At 42.9% G+C, this 12,916-nt stretch overlaps 1 protein-coding gene across 12 annotated transcripts in view; it reads right to left on the bottom strand.

The window, feature by feature from the left end:
- The window catches only part of SLC4A4 (solute carrier family 4 member 4), a 230,004-nt gene that overhangs the window by 100,384 nt on the left and 116,704 nt on the right, over nucleotides 1-12,916 (bottom strand). For all 12 annotated transcript variants that reach the window (XM_013193772.3, XM_048045703.2, XM_048045701.2 and 9 more), the window contains one exon: nucleotides 4,663-4,798. In XM_013193772.3, coding sequence (XP_013049226.1) covers nucleotides 4,663-4,798 — 136 coding nt within the window. The remainder of the gene's footprint in view (nucleotides 1-4,662; nucleotides 4,799-12,916) is intronic.

The following is a 12,916-nucleotide window of genomic DNA, read 5'->3' as shown; positions in this document are numbered from 1 at the left end:
GTCACAAAGTGGTTCAAGAGAATATTATTAACGCCAAGTGAAATCATACTCCTAAAAAATGTATTACTTGAGGATTAATCAATTATGCTTTTCAACTGCAGTAATCTCTTTTGAGACTTCATTATTCAGAAGTTGCTTTTTAACCCAAGCGAAGAGACTGAATTCGAGCTCTGAGTAACAAGGTTGTATTCAGCTCATACCACCTGGGTATTTGCTAGGAAAGCACAGTGACTTGGGCACCTGCACATCTGTGGAGTTCAAAGGGTGTGTGACATGGCCACATACGTATGACTGGATCATACAGTTACTGAGATCGTATCAAAGGCAGTTAGATGCTGCTTACCCTGCAACAGCATAAAGGCTGCAAATTACAAAGCATTTGTATTTTTGGTGAAAGTGTATAATTCACAAATTTCTGCAAACCAATGCCAGTACTTAGTTAAGCAATGCTCTCCACATGGCTTTCCATATGCTTAATACATGTCTTCTTCTTTAGGGCTTTTTATTATTATTCCCCACTATATACTTCACCTAATTAAATACACTGGTTTGCCAAGGACCAAGCAAAGCAAAGGAGAGGTTTACAAGGAGGCATCTTCAGTGTGAACTGAACTGAACCAATCCGGTGTGCTACTTCACTCACAAATGATACCTAAAGTGATAAAAATGAGCCAAACCTGAAGCAAAGGTAGTCCCAGACACCTCCCAGGAGCCAGAAGTGCCCACTTTGAAGGCAGATGTGGCTTTGAGGACGTTGAACTGCGTGGTCACTCCTCGTTGCATCAGGGGAAATCACTGAAAGACCACTCCTGGTGCAATACTTTCCTAAACTAACCTACCAGAAGATATCGTGCTACTGTGAAATTATCATCAGCTACATGCATCCCGTCTTGTTGATAAAGACTTGAGGATACATCAGAAATATCTGTTAATGTTCAGAAAATAAGCCAAAAGCATGTCAAGACAGAAATTTGGTACTTTGTACAGTGTACATCTGTACTATGGCAAAGATCATACTTATGCACCTGGTCATTGAAGTATCATCAAAAAAGACTTTGCAAACTAGGACACAAAATGTGCTATCAAAAACAACCATTGACACAAGACCACACAGAAAAGCTCACTCGCACCCAGAAAGTTGCATGGGCAGCCTCTGAACGTTGGAACAAATTGTCTGACTTTTAGGGTGGAGGAGAGTGGAAAGGACAAAAGAGAGAGATGTAGGGTTAATGCTTCCTATTGGGTGGATTTCAAATTGTACATCTTGAAACAGAGTCTCCTGAGTGTTGAAGGCAACTCTATTGGCAGCGTAACAGCAAGGTGCCGTTTCAGGGCAAACAACTATCAACACTCTTACTTGAGAAAATTAACAACCAAATTTCTTTCGTTATTTCTATCCCCCTCTGTTTTTTTACATCTCCATATTCTTCCTCTCTGTCACTTTTAATTCACTTGCAATAGCTAGTAAAAATTCTCATGACCACATTAGAGAAGCAGCAAGGTACGGCAAACAACACCCATGTAGTGTTACACCTCTTGGACCTTACTACACTGGCAGCTCCAGCAAAGCTGGCACTGTGGACTCTGAATTCAGGAACATATAGGCATCACCAGCTCCAAAGGACAGAGATTTGCAAGAAAAATCTGCCACCAGTGCACTTGGTTGCCTCCAGAATAACATCTTACTCTTCAAATGCTTCTCTGGGAGCCTTCAGTATATTCAGTGTAGACATACCATGAAGACAGCTATTATCTCTGCTAGCCAGTATGCAGGACTCATCTTTTTTATTTTTAAAGCCCTATAATGGATTGCATAAAAGGCATGTTAATATTGTAATGAGGAAAGAGGTGAAGGATGTAAATGTACTGTTTGACAGAGCTAGCATAAAAAAGCAACCGTAATTAAAGATTTTAAAAGCCTATCCGCCAGTTTACAACCCTTTCAGTCCTTTTCACTGTCACCAGGATCTTTCTGCCATGTCCCTGCCTTGCAGAATGACAATCTCCACTATGGTGTGCACATCTTCGTTCCCAAATGTAAATGGACTGAGCCTCAAAACAGCTGGTGGCCTCCAGCTGTTTCAGGTCTTTCTTTTCCTTTTACCAGCTTGCTCTGTATCCTTTAACTACTATTGAAATGCAAACATTCACATGTTGGTGCATGAACTTGTCCATCCACACCAAGTAAATCGATTATGAGCACCAAAAAAAAAAAAGACAGAGAACAAGGAACACCCAGTGACCCAAATCTTCAGGTTACCTTTTAACAGCAATAAACCTTCCCTTTTACTGCTCTATTTCTAATGCATTTACAGGGCTGCGTTATGAAACACTCTACAAAAAAGATATTTTTCCAAAACTTCTCTTTTTTGTTAATCATGGCCAGACCCACTCACTAATGTGTGACAGGACCACACAAAGGAGTAAGACATCCTCAAGCCCCGGTCACGGACTGATGTACTTACTATCTGAAATGTCACTGAGTGCAGGGGGGTAACTATAGCCCATTTACACTGGGGTTGCAGCACAGACAGCTGAAGTCATATGGATCAAGAGTCAAGCTATGCAATTAAAGGTATTCTTCTGGAAGCTTTTTAAAGTCAGTATCTTGAAGGTTGCTGCTAGAAATGTTCCGTGCCATGTTCCAGTTTTTCTATTGATCAGAACTCCTCTGGTACCATTTGCTAAACCCTGTCTCTCCTGACAGCTCCCACTCTGTGTCAAGTCTTAGACCCATCAGCTGCAGTGAGCGGCAGAGCATGTAGCTCCTCAACTACCAAAGCAGAGCTGGCCAGCTCTAGCTCGTATATTCTGCAGCAAGAGCCACTCGGCAGCTTACAGCAGGTTTTGTTTTGCTCGATTAAGTCATTTCAGGAAGATACTGAAAAAACCTGAACAATTATACACTGTGCAAGATCACCATCGACAAATTACCATGAAAGTCAGGAAGTTAGCCAAGGTTAAGAATTTCACTGTGCTTCAACAGGTTGTCCCCTCTTCAAGTATTTAATATAGATATGTATCACTCAAGGGAGAGAGGCATATATACAGCTGAATCTAGCACTTCTACTGAAGGTGTATTTCACATGTGAAATCAGAAAGCATTTTCAAAGAGGAAGAAAACCTCCCTTTTTCTCTACAGCTGCCTGATGGTAAAAGAGCACCAGCATATCCCTCTGTAAGGTTCTTGGAACATAAAAGCGGAGGGCTCTTCATGGATGCTTCTCAAGACATATAAATGTTTTGTCATTTCTCATGCAGGACATGGGGTATCTTCCTCCTGATGGCTAATATCTGTGGACTTGAGGAAAACAGAGCTTCCCAATTTTTATATTACAAAGGAGAGACCCAATATAGTGCTCAATATGAAGCACACCGTCAAAATCTGAACTGCGGAAGAGCCTTAACAAACTGTCATTAAAAACCCTTCTCAAAGGCCTATACATAGAGGAAAGCATAATTTGCCATAAAAAGCAGAGCTGGGCGGCACACATGACAACATGCAAGTACTGAACTAATGATAAGAGGGAAGAAAAGAAATAAAGGGAGAAAAGGATGACCAATAAGAAAGGAGTTAAAGAGTAAAGGTGAAAAGTCTTTAAATAGGCTCTACAAGTGACCGAGAAGTAAAAATAAAACAAGATAAGGGGTAAGGGGGTAGGCGGTGGAGCAGTTCATTAAATCACAGGTAAAGAAGATTAAGGTAGCCAAACAACACTAGCTACCTCCAAACACAGTAGGTGCCCTTAAGACTGGAAGGTGGGGAAAGAGCTTAGCACAGCCACAATAAAGGAAAACGAGGGGGATTGGGAACAGGGACGAGAAAACCCCAGGCTGCTCACCAGCTAGGTAAGCACCTCTTTCTAGGGGAAAGTTTCAGACCTTCGCAGTTAGGGGCTTTACCTCTCAGGGCAAACCCAATAAAAAGATTTTTGCTGTAGAAAAACTACACTTCACAAGGCAAGAAGCAGCCTTTAGATCTTGAATCCAATCCAACGGCTCCTTCTATGTTGCTCAGAAATAAGCCATAAAAAACTTGTGTCAAACAGGGCAAACAAACATGCCAGTCCTAAACCAGCACCATTAAACAGACAGGGAGAGAACTTAGTCAAGAAACTCAAAGCAGGCAATCCAATCCAGCATTTAACACACCTTGAATAATTTGGAAGGAAAAAAAAAAAAAAACTTGAGGATTTTTTGCCAATTTAAAATTAATTTTATCAGTAACTCATTAACAGAAGGATGCGGTCAAAATGTTCCAATCTGTGGTGTGTGAATTTAAGTAATTATAGCAATAGAATTTAAGTAATTTTAACACATTTACAGAAGCTTTAGTCTGGCCATGGTATTGTTGATGTTTGCAATGCACTAGTAAGCCCATATCGATTTTGGGTCTCCATATGCAACCTATTCAAGTCAATCTGGCACTCTGATTTTTCTAGTTGTTGTTTTCTAGTTGTTGTAAATTAATATTTACACAAATCCATGAGTTCTCTCAGTTATCCAAGAAAGGTAAATTCACCTGTACGGATTTCTTTCTGTGGACTTCCCAAGCCATTCTGTAGCGTGGACATTACCCCCCTTGAGTGCTAAAGAGGAATTTTCCATGGGGTTTCTGAGTAGCTGCCCTTCCCTTTCAAGGTAAAGTTAAAAACAACCCACCTGGCAGTCTCTTTCCATTCCATCTCTTGTCCATCAACAGCCAGAAGCTCATCCAGCTCTGTGAAAAGCTGCGGGGGCGCTGGGCTGTCATCTTCCTCTCCAAGAATGAAGCGGATGCGTTCGGCAGCGGGGGAGACTGCAGAGGTGAAAATACTGCGGTTAACAGCCTGAGAGATGACCAGGGACGTGCGGCTCTTTTCCTTTCCCTTCTCCCCAAAGCCGTTCAGCTGTTTCTCCAGGCTGTCTTTTCCATTTGACATCCTAGTTGTGGTTGGAGGGGCGTGAGGGAGGGTTCGTGTATCTCCCTCTCCTCCCTTCCTTGCTTCTCACTTACTTCTTAAAACTTCAAGCTGGGAGTAAAGTTCAGGAAAACTTGCCTCTTCCTACAGTCCTTAACTATGTTACAGCAATTTGCAGCCCTTGTAAAAAAAAAAGACCTATCAAGCTCAAAACCAATATGCTCTATGGTGCGTGCCCAAGGACCTTTAGTACTCTGATCAGCTGAGATCCTTAGCCCCCTTTTTTATATGACATAGAACCAGTTTCAGCCAAACTGTTTTGGGGCTTACTGTGACAGCATCCCATAGCCAGCTTTCCCCTCCCTGTCAACACGCCTCATGCTCTCATTGGCCTGCAAGGCAAGCCATAACCTTCCCAGACCTATTGCTAGAAAACACGGGAATATTTAACAGAAAGTTTGTGTCATCTATACATGAAGAATGTGCCTGAATGCATTTAGTCAGGCACCAATGCACTGAAAAAAACCACACCTGTACCCATGGGGAAATGACTGCCCATTTAGGCAGAAGAAACTAGAAACAACGCATGCTCTTTTGGTAGTGCAAGTGAAGTTCATTTGTGTTTCTGCACCTAAAGGAGAATGAGCAGAACCCCCCTCCTGGTTAAGAAACGGACATGACTCAAAATTAAAAACTGAAAACCTCACTGTGCACATGCCTAGACCTAAGGGCAACTCCCAGAGGCAACTGGGGCTCGTGCCACCAAAGCAGCATTGCCAGAGGACCTCTTGGGGTCTACAGTTTTTTTCTTATCATATCACTTTAAAACGAAGGTGCGATACTGGGCAATTTTAAGACAGACATCCTTTCTGCTGAATGTTTATTAGCATTAGAGTTAAACAGCAGACTATGAACTTTGAACAGTTCTGCTAAAAACTCCTTTCTTTTCAAAAGATCAGCTGTCTGGCTGTTGCAATATAATTAATTACACCAGGTGTCCAATCACCATTGATTTTTCCAGGGTAAGCAAAGTCTCAACTTGTAATGTGAAAAAAGAAACCAATAGGAAACATGGCCTTTTCATTTGTCTTTTTTTCTTGTTTTTTAAGGAAGCCTTCATAGCTTTCTTCTTCAATTATTAAGCAAACATTGATGCAAATTTAATTTCTCACCAGCTAGTATACTTTTGTAATAAAAAAGCTTTTTTTTTCCCTATTGAAAGTACATTTACAGTTAAAGAAAATAATTTAATGAAGCTATCTTTTCTTATTATTATTTTTGCAGTTGGTGACATTTTTCCCCCTGCTGCATTGGTTTTAACGCTCCCAATTGCAGTAATACAGCAGTAGGGACATACCTCACTGAAGGGAACATTTTTTACCCAAAGCTTTAGAGCCAATTGCAATTTTTGCTCAAGCCATTCAGAATGCTCCTGCAGTGAGAGAGAAGACCAGGCTTCCTTCTGAAAGCAATGCACTGCTGAAAACGTTTTGTTTCACAAATCTGAGTTTTGCTCTAAAATACCTACACGAATTAGAAGCCTGGTTGCCAGCTAGGTCCATTTTACTTCTCTCCACCTCCTTCCACCTCTCCTTTAAGGCTTTTCAGGCTCACTGGTCAGCAGTGCATCGTGAGCTGCCCCTGCGATTCTCCTTTTTCCCATCACAAAGGCCTCAGCAACACTGCCCTTCCTCACAGAAGCACCTGCCAGCTAGGTGCACCAACCTCTGTGCTTCCCAAAGCTATCCTCATGTCTGCACAGTCACATCTAAGGCTCTGCAAAGTGGTGCTGGTCTAGAACTGTTTCCAGAAATCCACCATTTAGCCCACCAGCTTCACTACCCTGAGACATGGCCACAGCTCTTCTTCACAGAACTGCATAGCACAACTCAATCCTAAACCCAAATAATTACAGCATGTACATCCCGATGACTGCTCATGGCTGCCCCTTTCCCATGCCCATCATTTCAAGGGTACCATTGCACAAGCACAACATCCTCAGGACATGCACTAGACCAGCCTGCGTGTCACCATTATGAACACAGGCACTATCACATATATCCTTCTGCCTTTTAATTGCAGAACAATAGGGCTTGACCCTGTAGATCACTGCACAGTTCACAGATCATCACAGCTTCCTGGCCTCATGGGACAGGTGCCCAGGAGGCAGCAGAGCTTGAGGACAGGCAGGGTTTGCCTGCTGCTGTCTCCCCCTGTGCTACCAGTCACACTGAGTGGCACCTCACTGCCTGAAGAGCCACCCGCAGCCTCCTCGGCAAGTCAAAGCACATCGGGCATCTGATTTGCTCCCATGATTGAGAGCAAGGTGTAAGGTGTGTGCATGAAACGTAAGTGAAAGCAACATAAACATACATCGGTAGAAAGCAAAGTTCACACAACCAGCTGATCCATTCCTTTGCCATTATGTCACATAAACAACATTGCCCGTGATTCAGTAAGTTTCCCAAACTAACTACACAAAGCTTTTTCATCAGTTCTTCCTTTGAGAAGATCTATAGTTTCCCACAAAAGCAAAAACATTCCCACAGGATACTCTTGAAAAAGAGAGAAAAATATTGCTAAGCTGAATTTACAAAGACATTTAGTTCTTGGAAAATACACATTAACCCTTTTGGTAATTAGCACTCTTACATAAGCATTAGTTTCTACAATTTTTTTTCTTTTTCTTCAGAAATGTTTCTCACAATCTGTGAGGTGCATAACAAGCATTTGATGATTTGACTTGGATGTAACAGATGCTCTTGGCAGAATAGTTCCAGAATATATCTGCAAACACATAGCCTTATGCATGAAAATCGTCCTTGCAATTATAAAAGCAATTTGGACTAAAAATCTGCATCTAAAACACATTGAAAATAAACATTAGTATAAATAATTAAGATTTTCCTATTTCAAAAACGCAAATAGGTGTAACACTTGAGCTCATCTTCATACAGTCAGCTCAGATCAGCCACAGGGCCAGGAGTTTGTGCTGAAACCAATGCACCTGAGCACTAGGAGGCACGGTTCAAGTTCTGCTTTCTCCACACCACTTTGGCTTGGGGTAAATCATTTCGCTGCTCAGGACCTCAGCTCCTCACTGCCACATACCAGCCTCTCTCTTCCCGCTCTATTCAAATTGCACATGCTTCAGGGCAGAGATCTCACTGTGTGTACGTATGGGAAAACACCTACTAAAGCTGAGTCCAAAGTTTCAGCTAAGGCCTTTAAATACCACTGTACTGGCAGATTGTTTATCAGTACTTGGGTTTTTTCCATTTCTTTTGCTGTAGTGCTTCAGACATGTACATAGATATGTGCCCCCTCCACAGCACACTACAGACAATAAAAAGATGACAGCTGGCCAAAAGAACACCAAACGGCTTATAGCATGAACGTGCAGACTTCCACAACATGCTTTTTCCTCTTCCTTTCATTGGGGTGAATTTAGCTCAAGAAAAAAAAAAAAACAGTAAGTGGCTGCCATTCTCCAGCCATTTGATGGTTTCACAGTGATGGAAACAGCCTAGGTGATTTAGGCTTCAGCTCTTTGCTGATGGTGTCTGACTCTGCAGTCATCCTCCAGATGAAGAGCAAGCCCTGCTGGCAGGGAACCCATCAGATACATGTTCCATCAACTTCCCTCTCAATCTGCACTAATGACTCTCAATATATTCTTAACAGAATTTAAATATCACAGCCAGAAAAGCTATAAAATAAATTTATATCCTACAGCTTCAAAAAGCAACTTGGAGCACAGCAAGAGGCTGGTGCATTAAGCAGCCTGTGAGAGAAGTGATTACAGAACTGCTGAAGGCATTGCTTGCAGCCAACGAGAAAAATTCTCTCTTTTCACTCATTTTGTTATCATTTGGTATTACGTGGAAGTGTTACTCTGATGCCTGATCTCATAACACAGTAATTCCACAACTGGCCAGACAAGTTTGCTCACTGGGCTGTATCATATGAGGAGTTGTAGAAATGCTGCCACCCCATCTGGACAAGCAAAGTCTCCCCTTCTTTTTCTTCTTCCTTTTGTTTTTGCTAATTTCAGATTAGCTGCATTTAGCACAACTGATAAGGTTCAAAATCCAATTAAGGAATTTGCTGGGTCACAGGTCTCCTATGGCTTTGCTTTACCACATGTTCTTTATTGCGGTTTTGTAGGTTAATGGGCCGTTTATGGGTTGTTTATGTGCTCTTTAGCAAGGAGAACATATTTTCATCTTAATCTCCCCAGCGAACACGGTGTGCTAAGCGTGGGGTGGACAGCTGAGTGTCAGGCTTAAGAGCTGCAGAGCAATTAACCTGGGGGGTGAACCCTGCAGACCTCCCCCTGCCCGACCTTTGAGCACCGGTCCCACCGGCCTCCCCAAGCCTTGACCATCACCTTCGCTTCTCCCTAACCCAGCCACTTCGGGAGCTGCTGAAACCAGCACCGTCAACGGCAGCATTGGCTGCCACTGCTGAGAGGTCTTCTTTTTGCAGCTGTCTCGTTCCAGCAACAACCTGATGAGCAACAGACATAAGTATCGGAGAAAATGCTAATCCACGGATTTAGATGGCTGGGATTATATTTTTCCCTGAATGGGAGAGGAATTAAGCTATAAATTGCAGATGGTAGAACGCTCCAATGCAACATTTAAATACAGGTATTGGCATCCACTAACAGCACCTCCTACCTCCCCCTTTTCCCTTTCCTTTTCCCAGATTCAGGCAGAAGCGGTCCATGAAGCAGCTTATAAAACAAATCGCTTGCTGAAGAGAACGAACACATCAGCTCTTTCTCCTAGTTCAGTTCAGGCCAATTATGAGTACAATTTATACCCTCAGGTTCCCAAAGGCAAAATCAATCTCCATCAACATAGAGAAATCTGAGGGAGAAATACAGAGAGACACATTGTGGCACGATGACTTCAAATAAGGCCACAGCTGAACTTCCCAGCCCAATGTCAGCCCAACTTCAACAATTGCTCGGTGTCGCAGGGAGCCCTCCCTCACAGCCCTGCCAGATAAAGCAGCAAGCTCGCTGCCTGCACGGCTCCCCGCAGCTCACAGAAATACTGGGGGGCTTCACAAGAGCAGCAAATATCCTGAAGTCACCTCATGCTTCAGTGCTGAGTTGCAAAAGCCTCACTAGCCATGGGTGAAACGTGATGCAGCGAGGAAGATGGTTATAATCTGGCTCTCCACGTGTACGGTGCCTCCTCAGAATTAACCGGGGGGTACCCATTTGTGATGATGTACAACTAAAACAGCCTCTTCTCAAATCAGCCAGCAGTGTTTCTTCCATGTGTTTTTTCGTTTTGTTTTTACCAGTAATGCTTCTGAATACCGTTGGGACCTGCACCTCAGTCGACTGCTTCCTCCATCCAAGGCCAAAGAGCCCGTCTAACATGAGGTACTCCACCACTTTGAAGTACATCAGCAGCTACAGAAATCCCCACGAGACCTGGCATAAATCCTGCCTCAAAGCCTGTGGTAACATTATCAAAGAGGGTTATTTGTAAAACATGCTTTCCAAATACATTTATTAAAATGGTACGTGATTACACTCCCATTAATTTCTGGGGTTGCCCTCAGTCAGCCAAAACTCAGTTCAAATCAATCTCAAGTCAGAGGGAACAAGTTGAGTTAAACACCTGTGCGGACGTTCTTATCAGATTTTAGGTGGTTTTCTTTCTAGTTTACCTGACCTCACTTCCAAAACGAATCAATTAACATTAAACAACTTTAATTCTGCATGTTAATGTCTCTGCAAGACCTTATCCCATTTAATCCTTTCTCTGAAGATTTATACCTTTGATCAGTTCCCATTCACATTCCTGAGTACTCCTGCATAGACACACCCTGGAGTTTGAACACTTTTACACACAGTTCAAGGCACTATCCAGAGGCAAGTTTCCACTAAGGATAACTGATGACAAAAAACCATGCTTTAGTCAACGTTACTAATGAGAACAATGAAGCAGGCAGCTTTCACAAAAGTCATGAAACAATAACACAGATGGCGTGGCCCATCCCGTACAGAAGTTTTACAGGTTTCTGGTCTGCTCCCCTCCACAGCACAACCCCTTCTTTAGGCATTGTACCTAGCAGATAACAAGAAGTTAGACACAAGCACAGAGCTGCGGAATACAAGGACAGTGGAAAAGCTGCTCCCAAGGAGCTCCCCAAGGAGGGGAGCTTGGAAAAAAATGGCAGCTCCCTTAATTTTGACTCTCCCTTCGTACAATTTCCAGGTGCAGTGCAGACTGTAGACCCTTACTATCTCCCCTTGACCCCCTTTCACAACAGGGATGTAATGAGAAGCAGCAGTAACCTGGCCCAATGCTGATTAACACCTTACTGATAAGACCAGAATTCACACTATCTTGATTCTGCAGCAAGATTTTTTGCTCTGCATCTACCTGGCTTGATTAATATAAGCAAGGTAGTTCGGTCATGCAATTTGGCAAAAATTGAGGAAGAAAGCTTTTGAATCGAAAATAAGGTAAGATTTGAAAGGGAGATTGTGACATGAGATGGAATTCCCCCAACTAAAAGCAAGCAGTGAAGGCTTTCACAGCTCACAGCTCTACCAGCTTCCATGAAACACTAACCAACATGGAGTCATGGCTAAAAGCAGAGCCTGAGATTGTCATCATGGACATCTTCACAGCTCATGTGTGGTATCTGACACAGGGATAAGGCAAAGGACCTGCTCCCAGTTTACTCGTAACACTGTTCAATGTGTTTGGAGCACTGCTCATGTTGAAGCGCAGCACACAGACTCTCTGTGCTATTCTTGCACTTGTATAGGTAAGGACAACGATTTACACATGGAATCTGCTTCACAGCAATGCCTGCACCTTAAAACATTGCTCAGAGACCACACATAGGGCCTCCCCTAGGCTCCAGCAGAATCCACCTCTGGATGACCAACTCTCCAGATAATCACTACAAGCCAACATTAGAAGTTTCTTTTCCTACGGAGAAAAATGATTCCTTTTTGACCTTGCACACAGTGCTAGCTGGTAATAAGGCAGATCAGATTTGCCCGCAGGATGAACTTGGCAGCCTGCAGGGAGCACTCACTATGCTACCAGGTCCCCTTTGGGGCCATCGCTCTCTCTACTACAGACAACAAAAGCAGAGAAGGCAATTCAAACCACTTGATCCATCCTGAAGCAAATATCCCGCATCCCTTGATCATGACCCTTTCCAACATGTAATGAATAGCGCTGACTGCCTCTTGAATAATCCATTTTTTGCTGGACTACTGTACTGCATGATTGTGCATGTTCTGCTGTAAGCTCCTATGCAGCATGTGGCATATCTTAAGTCTTTGATTTGCAAAAAATCATCAGTATTAGACAAATGCTTACTAACAACATATTCTCTCAACAGCCAGAATGGCAGCCTTTATATAATGATCTGCTGAGCACTCTCAGCTCCTTCTGTCTTCAGCGGTGTTGTGACAATGCACAGAACTTATGTCTCCAGGTATTTTATTGAAACATTCTATGGAGATATGCGGACACAGCAAAGACCGTTCTTCCAAAAATGTCCTAGATCTACGCATTTATAACAGATAGGGACAAGTGGACAAGGTGAGCAATGCAGACCATCAGTCTGGCAGCCTCTTAAGCAAAAACACCATCAGCTAATGAAGAAGTCAGTCAGCCTTAATATAAAAGACATTGCCTATAGAAGAAGAAACACCACTAATTCTGAACACACTCTTATGATGGAGGGATCACTGCATGCTATACCTCTAGTCTGGCTACGAACCTTTCCCAGGACTGCTCCACTTGAGAAACACTGCCAGTTAACTGTCTTTAAAAATCGGTGCCTGCTTTTTTCAGCTGCAGACAACAAAAATAACAGTGATGTAACATGTCAGGGGCAGAGGCAGCTGTATATCCCAAATGGAATGCATTATTAACAGCCTTGCTCAGATACATCAGTAGCAAGCTGAGCCAGGCCAAATAGTTAATGTATTAACCACTCCGGTCTCTGCCTGCTCAGATCCA

The sequence above is a fragment of the Anser cygnoides genome, chromosome 4, assembly GCF_040182565.1.
Source record: "Anser cygnoides isolate HZ-2024a breed goose chromosome 4, Taihu_goose_T2T_genome, whole genome shotgun sequence".
Classification (NCBI taxonomy): Eukaryota; Metazoa; Chordata; class Aves; order Anseriformes; family Anatidae; genus Anser; species Anser cygnoides.
This window is presented reverse-complemented; position numbering and strand designations above follow the sequence as displayed.